This window comes from Malania oleifera, chromosome 11 (assembly GCF_029873635.1).
Source record: "Malania oleifera isolate guangnan ecotype guangnan chromosome 11, ASM2987363v1, whole genome shotgun sequence".
Taxonomy (NCBI): domain Eukaryota; kingdom Viridiplantae; phylum Streptophyta; class Magnoliopsida; order Santalales; family Ximeniaceae; genus Malania; species Malania oleifera.
The window spans coordinates 72525873-72544519 of NC_080427.1; the positions used below are offsets into that span (position 1 = coordinate 72525873).

General features: G+C 35.4%; 1 protein-coding gene across 2 annotated transcripts in view; it reads left to right on the forward strand.

Moving 5' to 3' along the window:
- LOC131167288 (uncharacterized) overlaps positions 1 to 16137 on the forward strand; it is a 29099-nt gene extending 12962 nt beyond the window's left edge. Inside the window, exons 5-8 of one of the 2 annotated variants that reach the window (XM_058126039.1) lie at positions 5210 to 5283; positions 13996 to 14110; positions 14359 to 15297; positions 15570 to 16137. In XM_058126039.1, the coding sequence (XP_057982022.1) occupies positions 5210 to 5283; positions 13996 to 14110; positions 14359 to 15297; positions 15570 to 15827 (1386 nt within the window). In that variant the 3' untranslated portion in view covers positions 15828 to 16137. The remainder of the gene's footprint in view (positions 1 to 5209; positions 5284 to 13995; positions 14111 to 14358; positions 15298 to 15569) is intronic. The other variant, XM_058126040.1, reaches the window with a different exon arrangement.
- Positions 16138 to 18647: the final 2510 nt, after the last annotated feature.

Below are 18647 nucleotides of genomic sequence, written 5' to 3' on the forward strand. Positions count from 1 at the left end.
TTTTAGCTTGTTGATTTCTTCCCTGTTCTTTGAAGCTATCAACATATAAGAGTAAATATATAAGAGATCCATTTTGTAGTCTGCGAAAATAAACACGATGATCATGTTTATTTCTAATGTACTTGTGACCCATCATAAACTGATGAAATCGTTTGTACCATTGTCATGGAGACTGTTTTAAACCATACAACAATTTACCCAATCTACATACCCAATTTTCTTTTCTAGCAACCATAAATCTATTTGGCCGAGTCATATAGATTTCCTCTTCCAAATCACTATGTAAAAATGCAGCTTTTACATCGAGTTGAACTAGTTCAAGATCAAATTGCGCTACCAAAGCTAACAAAAATCGAATGGAAGAATGTTTAACAACTGGAGAAAATACCTCATTATAATCAATACCTTCCTTCTGTGCGTAGCCTTTAGCTACCAATTTAGCTTTGAAGCGAACATTATTTGCATTTAAATATCCTTCTTTTTTAGCATACACCCATTTACAACCAATTGCATTCTTACCTTGGGCAGTTGGGCTAGTTCCCAAGTTTGATTTTGATAAAGAGACTGCATTTCTTCATTCATCGCTCTTTTCCATTTATCTAAATCAGAGTTCCTCATTGCTTCTTTGAAAGTGCAAGGAACATCATTATCTATAACTGGAAGTGCATGGGCCACCATATCAACATAATTCTTGGATTGAAATTTCCTCTTGTTGTACACCGTTCTCCACTGTAACTGGAGAGTTACTTCAAGTAGCCTCATTTCTCACTGGGTCTCCCAAAATTGTCTCAACCTCCACTTGTTGTTGAGTACCGCTAGTCCTTTCTTCAACTGGTGACTCATTGCGTATTGTTTTCTTCATCATCGCAAGTTTATCAAAAGTCACATCCTTGCTTAGAATCAATTTTTTCGTTTTTAGACACCATAGACGGTATCGTTCGACTCCTATACTGATCCCCAAGAATATTGCTTTCTTGGCTCTTGGATCCAACTTAGATTCTTTAAAATGATAATAAGCCACAGTACCAAATACATGTAAAGAATCATAATCACTAGCAGGTTTTCCAGGCCATACCTAATAGGGTGTTTTTCTCCCTATTGCAGATGACGGTAGACGGTTGATGAGATGACATGCATATCTAATAGCCTCAGCTCAAAACCTTTTTTCTAACCCAGCATTAGACAACATACATCGAACTTTCTCCAGCAAAATCCGATTCATGCGTTTGACCACCCCATTCTGCTGTGGTGTATTTCTAATTGTGAAGTGTCGAGAAATACCTTCATCCTGACACACCTTCATAAACGGGTCACTTGTGTATTCACCACCATTATCTGATCTGAGTCGTTTAATCTTTCTGCCAGTTTGAATTTCAACTAATTTTTTCTACTTAAGGAAAATATTACACTTAATTTTTATGCTTTATAGAATACACCCAAACTCTTTTGGAAAAATCATAAAAAAAAGTGACAAAATAATGCATACCACCCAATGAAGCAGTTTTTGTAGGCCCCCATGCATCTATGTGGATATAGTCTAAAATACCTTCAGTCTAGTGGATTACAATGCCAAATTTCACTCTAGTCTGTATTCCCAGAATGCAATGCTCACAAAATTCTAATTTGCATACCTTTGCACCCTTCAACAAGCCTCGCTTGTCCAATTGTTGCAAAGATTTTTCTCCTGCATGATCCAATTGCATGTGCCATAACCTAGTTGTATCTGAACTTGCATTTTTCTCAGAAACAACAGCTGCTGAATCAATAATTGTATTACCTTATAAATAATACAAGTTATTTTTTCTTATACCTTTCATCACCACCAGCGCACCTGTTTAATTTTTAAGGTTTCATCTTTCAAAGTGATAGTGAAATCTTAAGATTCTAAGGCACCCAATGAAATCGAATTTTTCCTTAGGCTTGGAACACACCTAACTTTAGTCAAGGTTTCAACAGTTCTATCTTGACATTTAAACTGTATTGATCCTATTCCAGTTGCTTTACAGGGTTTATCATTTCCCATAAAAACAACTCCACCATCTAATTATTCAAAATTAGAAAACCATTCCCTATTGGGACACATGTGATAGGAGCAACCAGAATCCAAAATCCACTCACCAAAGTCATGTGACGAAGATGTTCCAACAAGAGAAAAATATGACCACTTCCATCATTCTTGGCTATATTGGCATTAGAATGTGCTTTGCCCTTATTCCTCTACTGCAATTTAGGACAATCTTTCTTCCAATGCCCTTTCTCTCATGAAAAAAGACGCATTCATCTTTAGTATGTCTCCCATGAGATTTACTTCTCCTTCCAGGTTTACGACTAGAACGTCCCTTTATTGTTAGTGCTTCGCTGTTTCCTTATGGACCCTCTGATCATTCTTTTTGCATTCAGTACTAATCAATGCAGTACAAACAACATCGAAAGTAATTTTATCTTTCCTATACAATAAAATGGTGGTAAAATGCACATAATCATTAGGGAGAGAATTTAGAAATAATGAGGCTTTATTCTCATCTTTCACCTTTTAATCCAAATTTAACAAATCAGCCAAAATTTTATTGAAAACATTTATATGGTCATTAATCAAAATACCTGATTGATATTGGAAGCGAAACAATTTCTTTTTCAAATAGAGCCGATTCTCTAAACTCTTCGTCATAAATGTATCCTCCAATATCTTCCACAATTTTTTTGCAGATGTCTCTCTCATAACTATATTTCTGATTTTTGGCGAAACATAAACGAATTGTACCACATGTCTAACGATTGATCTTTTCCCAATCTTTATCGCCAATATCCTCTGGTATATCACCAAGAACAACATCTAATTCTTGCTGATACAGATTGTCCATCACCTTACATTGGCACATACTAAAATTATTGGTACCATCAAATATCTCCACCTCAAACCAAGCATTAGCTATCGTCTTTGACGATGATGTTGAAGTTGTTGGGTTGGAGTTTGTGTGGACAGAGTTTCTTCTACTGCTGCACTAGTTTTTGCCATCTTCTATATATTCAACAGCAAACAACAAAGTAAAAGGTCTAGGATGAATAGTACGCACCAACTGTGTCTACTCTGTTTTATCCTATGAAATTCCACTTTGACCAGGCTGACCTCTAGGAAGCGACTGAACCGCAATGGTCTCTAAGCACTCGCTTGGATAAGGTCTTTCTTAGGCATCAAACGTGGAATCAAGGATCCTAACAGAGAAACACCTCCGTATCGACACTATTCAACCTAGCTCTGATACCAATAGTTGTGTCGGGCATCCCACTTGTGCCAAACACCAATATTACAACTAATGCTATTAAATATATAAAAAATTAAAGTAATGCAGAAACTAGTAATAAAAGACAATAAAAGAACAAGACAAGAATTTAACGAGGTTCGGTACAAAATTACCTACGTCCTTGGGCGCTGACGATCAATCCACTATTCCCAATAAAAATTATAACTTGGGCAAATTTCAAATTATCAATAGTAATAAGAAATACCCTAGAGTACAAATAGTATTTGTAACTCTTACAATTTTTGGTGTGTTTACATAAGGAGAGGGGAGCCCTTTAAATAGCTTCTCCTCAAAACCCAAAAAACAATCCCAACCGATGTGGGACAAAATAAATTCAACAGTCTATTCCCAGAAAGACAATGTGAGTAGAAATATGAAGACATTAGGGAACAGGATCCTAGTGTTAGCACCCTTCGTATTTAATACCATACTTGAGAAGCAATAGAAGGGTGCGTGTGATTTTAACTTGTGAGGTTGGAGATGTAGGAGAACAGAACAAGCACAACCAAAACAAACCTAAGTGCTGCATCTCCCTAAAAAATGTTCAGGACCTGAGGAGATGTACGAAGTACCCAATGAAAGCCCGAATAAATTGATATATGCATTCAAGATGGCCATTTTTTTGAGGTGGTCGTGGTCGCAGACAAGAGTGATGGGGGAGAGTGCCATGGCTACATAGAATACCGAGAAATGTGCTTTCCTTATAATCCATGGCATTATTTGATTGAAAAACTTTAATGTTGTAAGAATTTGAGATTGAACCATATTATCAACATTAAAATAAATTTGAAGTGAGTTAGATGTGTTGTGCATGAGATATATCCACAGGAGATATATCCATGTAAAATAGGATAATCATCCTACAAAATAACAAAGTCTTTGGAACCCAACATTGTAGTGTGTGGTGATGGCCCTGGGCCCCAAAAGGGTGCCACTGATTAAATTAAATGGAGAAGCAAAAATCAAATCCGCTTTTATTAAATAGTAAAACTAGTTGTTTAGCTAATTGACCAAAAAAATACAATTTGCATGTTCGTCTTTCACAAGACCCAATTGAACACCTGATACCCAACTTCATAAACAACCACTAGAGACATGTCCTAAACAAAGATGGGTGGATGTGGAGGGGTTGATGACGAAGTTCTGAAGTGAGAGGTTAAAGAGGAATGTAAAGATTGGTGAGCTCAAACAAACTTCCAACTTTATGGAGAACTCCGATAAGTTTCCCTGCCCCAGCATCCGGTTGGGAAAAAAAAGTGTAGGTCAAACTAACATGAGTGAGGAATGAGATACGAATTAGGAAAAGACAAAGTAGTAATAGAGACAGAGCCGTGTGACAACATACAAGTTTGTGCCATCTGCTGTATGAAATATGTATAGATGAGTTTTGAATGAAATAATGGTTGTATTAGTGGTCATTTGATTGCAACCAGAATCAAAATGCCAGAGGGATAATTGACAATGTTATGGGGGTAGTGAAACCAGAGCCTGAAGGGACATGATGAATTGTTCCTTTAGTATCACAGTGCTATCACTTGTAGAGATGGAAGGAGGGGAGCAGTAAGATGAACAGTTCTCTCAGCAGCAGCAATGACAAATTTGCATTTCTGTTGACTCCAAGATTTAGGTTAAGTGCCTTCACTCTTCAGAGCAACCACTGCTGATTTGCCTGTTCTGATTATTTATTTATTTATTTTTGTTAAAGCTTGATCTGCATTGTTGGCCCACAACTTATCAGCTTAAGCCTTTTGGTAAAGTGGTGATCCAACATGGTAGTCGAGCTGGTTACCAGGAGGTCTTCGTTTCTATTCTTGTCGCCCATGTTAATTGTGTGGTGTTTAAAAAGTTATTGTATTCACTGTAATAGGTGTTATGTATCGTGTGTTTATCTCTTCATGTGTTGTCAGGCTACATGTGCCGGGGGAGTGTTGAAGCTTGATGTACATTGTTGGCCCACAACCTATCAGCTTAAGCTAAAATGGTAATCCAACAATTTTATTTTATTTAATTTTATGAAGGAAGCTGTAGTCTAGGATGGGGTGACTCAAATCATAGACCTCAATTCACATAAAGGCTTAGGTATGGGCAGCCACCACTGGGCCAACCCCTCTTGTCAAACAGCTGTTGCTGTTTGCAGGACAACCTGCAAGATACTAGCCAGGCTTCTGAAAAAATATGCAGATCCCAGTATGACACTAGAGAAGAGTATGATCAGGGTTATATAGTGGCAAATAAGGGAATCTGCAGAACTGCCTTTGGGAAGCCTCAAGGGTGTGGCAAGAACAACCTCAGAATTCTGAGTCTTGAGGGAAACAAGTATAGTTTCTTCTGAAACAAGTTCAGAAACAAAGTTCTCCATGGTAAAAGAAGACTTAGGTGAAGTTAAGAAGCACAGAGTTCAAAATAACTATTGACAGCCATGGGAATTTGTGTCAGATGTACCCAATCCCAGTAAGTGACAATTTTTATCATGTTTATCATGCTCCCACCAGGGTTGAGACAGTGTTAGCTGATCCAATGGTATGCATTTGAGAAAGAAATGTATTGATGGATTGCCTTGAATGCTGTTTTAAATGGTGAGGATGACTAAGCAGTTAAAAACATGAGTGAGGTCAGCAGTAGTATAAGGTGTTCCCAACAGGTCCCGTACTTAATTGTGTCAAATCTGCCCAATTGGATCTTGATGGTAGGAATTCAGGTAGATCCCAGTTGATGATTTGATGATTTTTACCATCCTAATCCTAAATATGGTGGTAAAACACTTCATTTTCACCTGTTTGTAGAGTGGTCTTAGCAATGTCTCAAGTAACAATATGACAAATTTGACATCCTTTAAAAAACCTAGCACTTCTTGGCCAAAATATGTAGTTGAAATCATCCAAAATAGTCAAAATTGAGTGGGCAACATCAGATTTTTTCTATATTATAGCCACGAGATTTTTGGAATTGTAGTGTTGCTCAAGAAAAGGAATAAACCAAAAATTTTGTATGTAGTTGTACTTTAGAGACAGAAAAGAATAATCCGGACCAAAATTATAAATACTCAAACAGAAAGGAATAATCAAGACCAAAATCAGAAATATTTAAACCAGTCCGAACTGATAAAAAAACCGGTCTAAACACTGAACTGGCTGGAAAAATAATTAGTTGACCTGGTCTGAAATGAGTGGATCTGAATCACCCAAGCTGGACTCAAATGGCAGGGTGGGATTTTATTTTCCTGTCCACTTTCATGGCAGTGATGAGATAGATGGGTTCCAGGATGAATTTTATGATGACAGCGAAACGGCATGAGTTGTGAATCGCTGTTTGATTTCGTGCAAAGCTTTAGCCTGTGGCGTGAGTTGTGGAGACTGGTGAAACACACTAGCAAGACAGGCAATAGAGGCACTTGAAACTCTGATGGCTGATGAGCTCTTGTTGAACAGTTGGTTGGAAAGGTCTGAGGGTGTGTTTAGCAAGTTAGGACAATTTCCAAAAATGGAATTGGATCTTGATGATGGCAGACTGAAGGTTGCACGACTGTTGACTGGGCAAGCACAGTTGAATGGCTTTGATGATGGCTGAACATAAGGCAACAAGTGGCATCTAGGACAGCAACTTAATGGTGATTGATGAACTTTTTAGACAATGTGGCCACAAGGCAATGTTTTAGTGTGATGGCTAAACTTGGATGGACAAAAGGCGGCAAGCCATGAATTGTCTTAATGGCGGTGATAAGAGGCAACCATATTGTGGAGTGATGGTGGTTTGAACAATGAGGTGTGCCAATGATGAGCGTGTTTTGTAGATGTTGATGAGCAGCTGCGCAGCGATTTGCAACACAATCAGTATGGGCCCTGAAGAGGTGGCGTTTGAGACTATGTTAACAGAGACATGAAAAAAAGCGAAGAACTCTTTGTATCTTGTATATTATATCTTCATCCATGTCTATGTGGAAGCCCCTGAATTTATAGGCATAGGGTACAGTGGGGATAGAAACTCAGTAGGCAGACTAAACATGAATTAACTTGAGAATATTATGGGAATATTCCTCATGCATTTAAAATAGTGTTATCTGAGAATAAACCACTCGAGGATAGCAGACATTTATTTTTCGAATATTAATGCACATGCCTATATTATGGGAAAGCTAATACAATTACTACTGGCTCCCATGATATCTCATAAGTAAATCCCACAACTCCAAAGAGACCTGGTTGCCCTGTTAGTGTCCTGAATTGCTTTCCCCACATGGAAAGGTGCATATATTTTTTCTACAAAATGGGTTTTCTCTCCACATGGAGCACTGGACCAGCCTTGTTTGGTTAGGGGGTATGAGAGACTTTAAATAGGAATGACGTCTTCATTCTTATAGACTTGGATGTTTAGTCACTTGGAATGGGGATATATATAAGGAATGACCTGGAATAAAAAAGCTAGCTACCATTGTGAAGGTGGGTATAAACAGGAATAGGATATTTATGTGGCTAGAACACATAGCACAACACGACTCCCCAAAACAGTTATGAACACTTTCTCAGTAGGCAGAACAAACTTGGCAGCAGGTCTATCTTCTTTTCTAAATGGTTTCCGACATATAGAAGGCCATCCTTATTTACAGATTCCCAATGTGTCCAAAATTCCACATCGTCGTGCTAATCTTCTCTAATTCTCCACTTATTGATCCTTGCAGCTTTCACCAAAGACCAATGAACTTTCTGTCCAGAAACAGAGAGAGAGAGAGAGAGAGATGGCAGATAAGTTGCTGCTTTGTGGTCTCTTATGGCCTCTCACTCTCCACCACTTATCAGCAAACAACACACACCCAAGACACTCACAATAAAAGGGAAAAAAAATCCTATGCCTAAAGAAGAATTTTCTAAGGTGGAAATTTATTTTCTAGAAAATCTTCCAACTAAAAATTTGAAAATAAAAATGAAGAAGCTACCATGAAATGGCTCAAATCAGTCTATAAGATTTGCAATTTCAAACAAAAAAGGAGAATAAAATAGCCATGGGGGTGTTATTCACATTTCTTGTATGTGGCTGTGATTCTGACTCTGTATTGTTAAATGCCAAACTTAGTTATTGTCATCGTACTCTTCATTTCCATTTTTCAACATCCATATTCATTCATTTCCATTCTGAGTGATTTGTTTTTGATAACCGAACAGACCTGGTTTGCTTAGTGGGTATGAGAAACTTGGAATAGGAATGAAGTCTTCATTCCTGCAGACTTGGATGTTTGGTTCCTTGGAACAGGAACATATATGGAATGATGTGGAATAAAAAACTAGCTGTTGCCATCTTTTCATTACCATTGAGAAGGCGGGTATAAACGGGAATAGGGATTACGCAGCTTGAACACATGGCACATCACGACTCCCCAAAACAGTTCAGAAATCCACTTCCTCGATAGGCAGAACAGACTTGGCAGCAGGTCTTTTTTTTCTTTAAATATTTTCCAATGTAAAAGGCCTTCCCTATTTACAGGTTCCCCTTGTGTCCAAAATCCCAAGTTTCATCCTCATGCTAGTCTTCTCCGATTCTCCACTTATTGGTCCTTGCAGCTTTCACCAAACTCCAATGAACTCTCTGCTGAAAACAGAGAGAGACATGGCAGATGAGTCCCTGTTTTGAGGTCTCTTATGGCCTCTCACTCTCCACCACTTTGCAGCAAACCAAAATAGATCCATAACACTCTTAACAAATGAGAAAAAAAAGCAGCCTATGTGGGAAATTCCTAAGCTAGAAATTTATTTTTCAAAAAGAAAAAAGAAGAAATTACCATGAAATTCCTCAAATCAATGGATAGGATTTGCAATTTTACACAAGGAAGGAGAAAAAATACCTACGGGAACAATTCACATTTTCGGCCTCCAGTGGTGATTCCAATTCCTTATTGTTAAATGCCAAACACAGTTATTCTCTTATGTCATTGTACTCATCATTCTGGTTTGGTTAGTGGTTATGAGAGACTTGGAATAGGGAGGAAGTTCCTGAACATCCATACTCATCCCTTCAGTTCCATTCTGATTGATTCATTCCTGATAACGAATTGAGATTGTGGGTATGAGAGTCTGGTAACAGGATTGACGTCTTCATTCCTACAAACTTGGATGCTTGGTCACTTGGAATTGGAATGTCTCAGGTAGGAAAACACATTTCAGTATGAAGTAAATCCGAAACCATCACGTCGTATGCTCTGGGTGAAAGTCTATGGCTTGTGAGGGGTGTTGGTGCACAAAATCAACACATTCTGGATCCTGATGTGGTTTATTTGGGCAGTACTCCAGAAGGGAGATTTCTGAAGGAACAATACCAAAGAGATATATAAGGAATGACCTGGAATGAGAAACTAGCTTTTACCAGCTTTTCATACCTTTGAGAAGGTGGATATAAACAGGACTAGGAGTTATGCGGCTTGAACACATAGCACAACATGATTCTCCAGAACAGTTTGGAATGCCACTTAATAGGCGGAACAACTTGGCAGCAGGTCTCTCTTCTTCTTTTTTGAATATTTTCCGATGTATAAAAGGCCTTCCCTATTTACAGATTCTCATTGCGTCCAAAATTCCAAGTATTATGGCCATGCTAATCTTCTCCGATTCTCCACTTATTGATCCTTGCAGCTTTTGCCAAACTCTGACAAACTCTCCATCCGGAAGGAGAGAGAGATGGAAGACAAGTCGCTGCTTTGAGGTCTCTTATGAACTTCACTCTCCAGCACTTCACAGCAAGCCAATACACACCCAAGACTCTTTTGAAAGTGGGGAAAAAAAAACTGTGCCTATGGAGGAAATTTCTAAGCTGGAAATTTATTTTCTAGAAAATCTTCAAATAAAAAATTAAAAAAAAAAAAAAAAAAATTACCATGAATCCCTCAAATCAGTGGATAGGATTTTCAATTTTACTCAAAAAGGAGAAAAAAATACCTATGGGGTGTTATTCACATTTCTTGTCTTCGGCTGTGATTCTGATTTCTTATTGTTAACTGTCAAACATGGATATTGTCATTGTACTCTTCATTCCCATTCCTTAACATCTTTACTCTTTCCTTCATTTCCATTATGATTGATTCGTCCTGATAACCAAACGGTTAGCTTGTTGTAAGGATGCTTGTTCTTATATCTTTGGGAAATACAAAGATTGTTATTATCCCATTAATCTCGAATATTAGCTTTTCATTGCTTAGGAGGTACTCAAAAGATCACAATAAATTCTTCCATTCTCCAGGGCAAATCTTACATGCTCTTCAGATCCATTTGTCATTTCAACTTACCAATGGCACACCTAATCACATTTATATATAATATGTGCATCATTAATCATCAAACACATTGACATGGCTAACTGACTCAATTCAGTAGGAGCAAACACTTTTTGGACTTAACTCCTTGAATTTTGAATTATAAAAATTCAATTCTTGAAATTTCAAATTCAGGCAAGTTCAAGTCTCCATTCAAGAATATCATCAGAGCTGAAGTTAAAAGGATTAAACTGTTAAAATTAAAATTTCAGGGAATGAAGTGGAATTCAGGGAACCTTTAGGGACTTGCCGTGTGATTTATCCCAAAATAATAATCATTACAATTTACAACTATCCTTGCACTTTCTCATTGTTTATTCTTACAACATTGTAATTTGAAGCAGATTACTCTGGTTTATGCCATTTGTTCGGTGACCTGATTTAGATTATGGCATCATTAAGTAGGAGAAATAATGTGTGATTTTTTTTTTAATTTTTAATTTTTAATTTTTAATTTTTATGGTTAAGAATGAAATTAAATCAAATAAAATGCTCCAACAGATACAGATTTTTCCGTTTGTTCCCATGTTTGATATTAGGTTTCCCTTAATAAGAAGAATAATGTGTTTTTCTTGTTTATTTTTGTTTATTCCGAGATTATCAAGCTACAATTCAGTGATGAGGATGAAGTCAAATGGGAGTTCACATAACTTCTCTTGAGGTTGTGGTTAAATAAATTTTGCTTAATGAATTTAGAACAAAATATGTTTAGTTAGAGTAGAGATTGGTAGTTAAAACTGGGATCCTATGTAGGATTGTTAGGGCGTATAATAATCAACTTCATGCATGCCTGCAGCTAGTATTACTGAACTTTATGAATTATAACATGTAAATGCATTTTTATAGTTATTTTATATGGTTGGTAAATCTTCAATATAAATCATAAAATGAAAAATGGGTCCCTGGGTCCCAAAAATCTTTAAGTCAATCATTAATAAGTTATTCTCCTAAATTTATGTTTTATAAAACCGAAGCATATGTATTTTGAATTTCATGATTTGTTAAGGGGCATTTTGAAATTCAAAATGAGAAGAGTTCAAATAATAAAATTCATAATTTTTTTAAGGGCATTTTCAAAACTCAGAAAAACATACCATAAAACACTAAAGAAATGGTGTGCATGCTTCTTGACTCACAGAATACTTTGACATAAGTATACTATAGTATTCCTTTTGATCCTAAACTTATATTTGTTATTTCATAATTTATTGAAAGGTAAAAAAGGGCGTCCCACGGCCACAAGCTTCCTACTTTGTGAAGGCAGATGAAGGGTCATCACAGTGTATGCAGCCTTATCCCTGCTTTTATGCAGTGAGGCGGTTTCCTTGGACTCGAACCTGTGACAACTGGTTACAAAGTAGCGAAATTTATAGAAAGGTGTTTTTGAAAAATCAGATATAAGGCACATGCTTTGCAGGTCCCAAAAAACTTTATAATAAAGTAAAACAATTGAAAAGTCTTCATACTCCCACCATATCCTGTAGAGTCCTAAACCTTTAATCAGTATTTTGTACATCATTTATTCTTATTTTTTGAAAAATAAAGAAGAAAATATATTCCATGGAATTTTATAATTTATTGAAGGTTGTTTTTGGAAAGAAAAAAGAAAAGCAGACCAAAACACTGTAGAATGGAGGAATCTCCACTCTATTAGCATGGATAAATCTAGAAACTTGGTTTGTAAGTGTCAAAACTAAGAAAATCTCAAATGAACTAGTTAAAATGGTACTGCTTTCATGTGACAACAAGATCAATGTTCAAATTGTTGCATTCCTATCCTAACAAGTCCAACTTATAATGCAAAAAAGAATAAATTTTTTATTGACATAATTTAAACACAAGTCAATCAACAAGCAATTATTGTTGCACCTAAACTTTATATATATATATATATATATATATATATATATATATATATTTCACCAAACAAATATTGAAATCTCAACTAGCTATCTAGCTACTTCCTTAGCATTAATGTCATCATGCAAGGTACAATTACTTCATCAATATTATTGAGATCAAGATGTCATCAAGCCTATTATTAATTCATCATGTCCATCATTGTTGTTATGATCAAACCAAATAGTGTATTAATTTCTATCAACCTTAGGATTAATATTTGAATCATCTATTGAACGAAAGTGAACTGAAAAATAAAATATATATTTACGCAAATTCATATTGTTAACATTTAATAAACGAAATTACTTCCTAAATGCATGGTTCAAGCAAATTAGAAAAGAGTTGGGAAGAAATATAATTTATTGTAGGTTTCGAAAATCTTATCATGTTGATAATATGATGCTACCAATCCTTCTATAATCTTATTGCTGTCTTACCAATTTGCAATTCCATATAGTATCTGAATTGATTTGCCAAATTAGGATTATAGGATCATACAATCCGATGACCTGGAAGCGATTTTAACAACCAGGAATATGAACATTGGAATCAAGATCAAATTAACATGTGTGGCTTATAAATTAAAAAATATTGGCAAAGTGATGTATCAATGTGCATGCAGAAAATGTAAGCAATTTCAACATGGTGAGCTTGTGTAGCTAGCTGCCAAAAAGGCAAAAACCGATCAATTCTGGAGGCAGGGATGGGAATCAAAGCAGGACTCTGACCTTGACTTGGACTGCAAAATTGACAAGTTCTCTATTTTCTTTGGGACTTCATTTTTGCATGTCTTTGATTTTCTTTAGGACATAGACTGCCAATAAGGCAAAAACTGATCAATTGGAGGCAGGGATGGGAATTGAAGCAGAACTTTGACCTTGACTTAGACCACCAAGTTGACATGTTCTTTAGTTTCTTTAAGACTTCATTTATGCATGTTTTTGATGATACATAGTTATTGTATCATCATTGTCGTATTGTGTCAGATATAGCCAGTGTGATTCTTTTTTCAAGTTTAATATCAAAATCTTTTATAGGAGTTTATTTTGATCTCTAGATTCATTTCAGATTTGTTAATGATGTTTACCTATGGTTTATTTGAATAAGATTTACCTTTCATGTTACAAATCCCTTCTTTGAGGAAAGAGAAATTTGTAAAAGACAAAAGTAAATAAACGATTAAACGCTCGATTTGTTTGTCCTTGCTAGTTTGCTGAGAAATTTATGGTAATACATGGAGGTTAATGGCGGTTGATTACTCAGTAAGTTCAAATCTTAGATGACCCAAACAGCTTTGTAAAGCTGTTTTTCTCCCCAATCTATGTTATGCTTTTGGCTCTTGCTGATGAGTTTGTTCTATTCTTATTAAATGCTCATACACCCACATACAGGAATGTAAGCACAAGTGTGACATATTCATGATTGCTACATATTAAACAATGTGTTTTGTGATTTGGTGGGTTGTATTCATTGGAGAGCAGTCTATTTTGTACTCAGGCTTCTTACACCACCTGGGACTCCATTTATTACTTCTTTGGAGAGACAGCAGCAGAAAACTACAATGAGCCAAAATGGGATTACAAATGCTGAGTCCACTGATCTGAGATTTTGGGTAAGAACTTCATTAACTTGAGTTCAATATGCTGTTGGACCTCTGAAAATGGTGAGATCAACCGTGGCTGTTTTGAAGGCCTGTGTGTATGTGTGTTTTTTTTTTTTTCCTCATTTGTTGGAACTGTTATTCTTTGTTGTTACTGTTGGGGGGGGGGGGGGGATGGTCTCATCTTAGCATAATTGTTTTAGAATTTTACATAACTAACAATTTCATGTTGCCATGTGTCCTATTGTTCATGATTGCAGCTAGCAAATCCCCTTGGAGAAGGTGCTTTTAGGGGTAATATTGTAGATAGGCAACAAACTCTGTCAACTAGTATAAACTCTTATGGTCGAAGTAGAAGACCTATACCATCAGGGGGGCCAGGATCAACTGCTAGTAGACCTGCAACCCCCACCAGCCGGCCCACTTTATCTGCGACTGCCAAGACCTCAAGACCTTCTACACCAACTTCACGGGCCACCTTTCCTTCCGCCAAGTCCACTGCTCCTGTGAGATCCTCAACTCCTACAAGATCTGCGGCATGCCCTTCTACACCTACTGTTAGGAGCTCCATCCCTGCTTCTAGGTCAGCATCAAGATCAGCAACACCAACCCGTCGGCCATCAACCCCATCAATAGTACCTAGTGTATATGGTCCCCCTGGTCAGTCATCTTCAGTTACAAAATCGGGTGCTACAATGTCAAAAAGTTCAGTTATATCACGTGGTAGTTCTCCAACTGTGAAGTCCAGACCCTGGAATCCTTCTGAGATGCCTGGTTTCTCTCTTGAAACTCCTCCCAATTTAAGGACATCAATGCCAGAAAGGCCAGCTTCCGCCTCCAGGGGCAGGCCAGCAGCACCTAGTGCTCGTTCCTCATCAGTTGATGCTAATGGCAGACTGAGACGGCAGTCATGCTCCCCATCAAGAGGACGGGCTCCACATGGTAATTCCTACAGTAGTGGACGCTCTGTACCTGCTATAAGCCGAGGTCATTCCAAAAGCAGTGATAGTGTGAGTCCTGTGCTAATTGGAACCCAGATGGTGGAGAGAGTGGTAAGCATGAGGAAACTAGCTCCACCAAAACAAGATGATAATCGCTCTTCCTATAACAATTCCTCAGGGAAGCCTTCATCCCCAGACAGCTCAGGTTTTGGAAGATCACTCTCAAAGAAGTCTCTAGATATGGCTTTGAGGCATATGGTACGCATCTTTTTCCTAATGACGAGTATATAAATGCTCAGAAAACCTTATATTGATCAGCAGGATAATATATTTATGGCTTGCTATTGCAGTTTTTTACGTCCTTTTGTTACTGTATTTACTACTGCAAAGATAATTGGTGATTAGGATCTTGAAAGTTCCTAATCTATGCCGTTATGTTTGATTCTATGTACAACAATGATCGAGCGCTATTCTTGTTCAGTGGTGTAGCTATTCACTTTCTAATTTATAATGTTTTTCCCTTTAAGCAGGATATAAGGCGAAGCATTCCGGGAAATTTACGCCCGCTAATGATGAAAGTTCCCGCGTCTTCCTTGTACAGTGTGAGATCAAGGCCCACGAGCAGCAGGACTGATAGCGTTTCAGACTCCCCTCTTGCCACTAGCAGCAATGCCAGTTCTGAACTCAGTGTTAACAATAACCCCCATTATTCGGAAGGGAGTGAAGTGGAAGACAGCGATCTTGGCAGTGAGAGAGGCCAGCTCTCTCCTGTCCTGCGTGGTAGGTGATCTGTGGGTTCCATCAACAACGGTATGAACTGTTTATGCAGTGTCTTAATACTTCTACCAAGTTTTTATTTTTGACTTGAAAGCTTCACCAGCAAAGATATAAGATAGTAGCCATTGTAGAAGGGCTTTGCTGACTGTTGATGGTAGAAGGCATTCTATATTCTTTATGTTACCTGCATGTGAATATGCTATGTTGGCTCTGTTGCATTAATGGTGGAACCATAAGCAATGCATTCTGTGAATCATATTATTATTGTTTTTGAATCATTTACACTTAATTAAATGATGCAAAACCACTTTATTCTTAGAATTTGATCTCTCGTCATTATTTTTGCTGTTGAAGCTATAAAATGCAGAAATGTCCTAAGAAATTCGTTGCTTGAGCCTGTAGAACATCCTTGGTTTTGTGTATCAGAGAAGCATTTTGTAATTTATATAATATTCTTGCCTAAATTTTTATTCTGAATATTTTGAATTTATATGTTGATTATTATGAAATAAAAGATATTATTTTTGTAGTGACTTTAGAATTTAAAATTGTACTTAACGGTTTGGTTTCATTGAGCAATAGATATTAGTCGAAAACTCATTTATGAATTTCGGTTCATTGTTGTAAATGGTTCAATTTCGATTTGCATTTTTTTTCGAACTAAAACTTTAGTTTGATTAACAGTTCGGGGGTAATGGTTTGGTTAATTGAACCATGCCTGCCCCTACCGCCCGGGGAGGGGGTTGTAATAAAGAAAGAGGGAAATTATAAAAAGTAAAATTGATGTATGGAGATGGAGCTATGATCGAGACTTCTGTTAAACTATAATTGTTCTTTTTTTAAAAAAGAAAATTTTATTTTTGGACTTAAAAGGTAGAATGTATCATAAGTATGTTTATAAATTATATTTTATTGTTTTAACTAGATTTTTACTTATATTATTTTAAATGATTTTTTAAATGTATATTTTTCTTAAATTATGTATTTTTTTAAAAATACTATCTTATTTTTAAAATATAATAATATATTTTATCCATAAATTAATTTACACTATTCCTATATATAATGCTAATTTAATTTGTCTTTTAACTAGATTTTATGTAATGCTAATAATAAGACTATCTTATTTTAAAAATAATAATAATATATTCTAGGCAAGTGAAGTGTTTTTTTTTTTTTGGTTTAAAATTTTAACTTATTCAAAATATATTTTATATGCATAAGTTTATATGATTTTGGTTAAATTTATTTTCTTTTGGAAATATATTATCTTATTTTTAAAATGCAAGAATTTTTTTGCATAAAATTATTTATATTTTTTTGTAGTTTTATTAATTTATTATATAGATGTAGATATGTATATATATTGTTAATTTACTTAATCTTTTAACTAAATAAAAGCTTTTATTATATTTTTAAATAAGATTGATTTTTAGATAGAATTTTTTATTTTATACTAGTCCATATGATTCTTGAGTTATTAATTGAATTTCATCGAATAGACCGTTTGCTCACCCTTACAAATCTCGTTGGACCAAGGAGCGAGATTTGCTACACATCACACACCGATCGCTGTTTCATTTCATTTTTCAGGCAAATCTCGCTACTTGGTTCAGCAAAATTTACCTTGACACGCATCAACATCCGAGTGTCTAATCCTTTAAATCTCGCTACTTGCTCCAACAAGATTTGTTTAAATATCACTGGATCAAGCAGTGAGATTAGTATTATTTAATATATTATTTAAAAATAAAGATACAACGGGAAAGATTATCGACTTCTCTTTATTGAATTTCAAATAAAATTAAATAAATAAATAAATAGAACTGCTCTAGTTAAGTCTCAATCATAGCTCCACCTCCCCATATCTATTTTACATTTTTCTTATAATTTATTTTTTTCCGTTACTGCCACCCCTAGCCTGCCCCAAACCTTCTCTCCTCTGCTGCCGCCCTCAGCCTGCCCCAAAGGGAAGAACGGAACCGAAGGCGGAGGTATAAAAAGCCCAACCCTCAAAAGCAACTTTTGAAATCCAACAACATTGTTAAGTATGACCGTTGAAAATTAAAAAAATAAAAATTAATATTAAAAATCGAAAATTAGAATTACAAATTAAAAATTAAAAATAAAAAATAAAAAATCAGTAACCTATTTATAAAATAAATTAAGTTTTAATTAAAAACTATTTATTTTCATCTTTATATTAAAATATTAAAAAAATATGATTAAAATTATAAATAATATACATTTAAAAAGTACTATGATAAAAATAAAATTTATTATAATTATTTTACTTAATTGCCCTACTTTCAAAATTTAATTTACAATTAAAATTTTACTATGCATAACAATTGAAAATTGGTAAAACTATTTTGTAATTGGCTTAAGTATATATTTCTCTTAATTATAATTTTTAATTTTAATTTAAAAGTGAATAAAATGAATAATTTTATCTCAAAAAATTATTTCTGAATATTAAATTTTTTTGACAACAAGTTGACAATATAATTGAAAATCATAAAATCTGATTTTCAATTTTTTGACAAACAGTTGAAAATTGATAACAAAAACAAAATATTGACAATAGAAATAAATGTGTTTTTATAATCCTTTTTTTCACTGTGAAGAATCAAAAATAGAAAACAGAAAATAACAACGATACTAAATAGATCCTGAGTTTTTTAAAAAATATAGCTCAAATCCTAAATTTTTAAAAACTATCAAAAAAATCTATCTGCATTTTAAATTTATTGGGAAAATACTAGTTCACCGTTAATCAACCATTAAGTAAGAAAGAGTATCGGGGGTTCAATTTCAGGTAAATACACTCA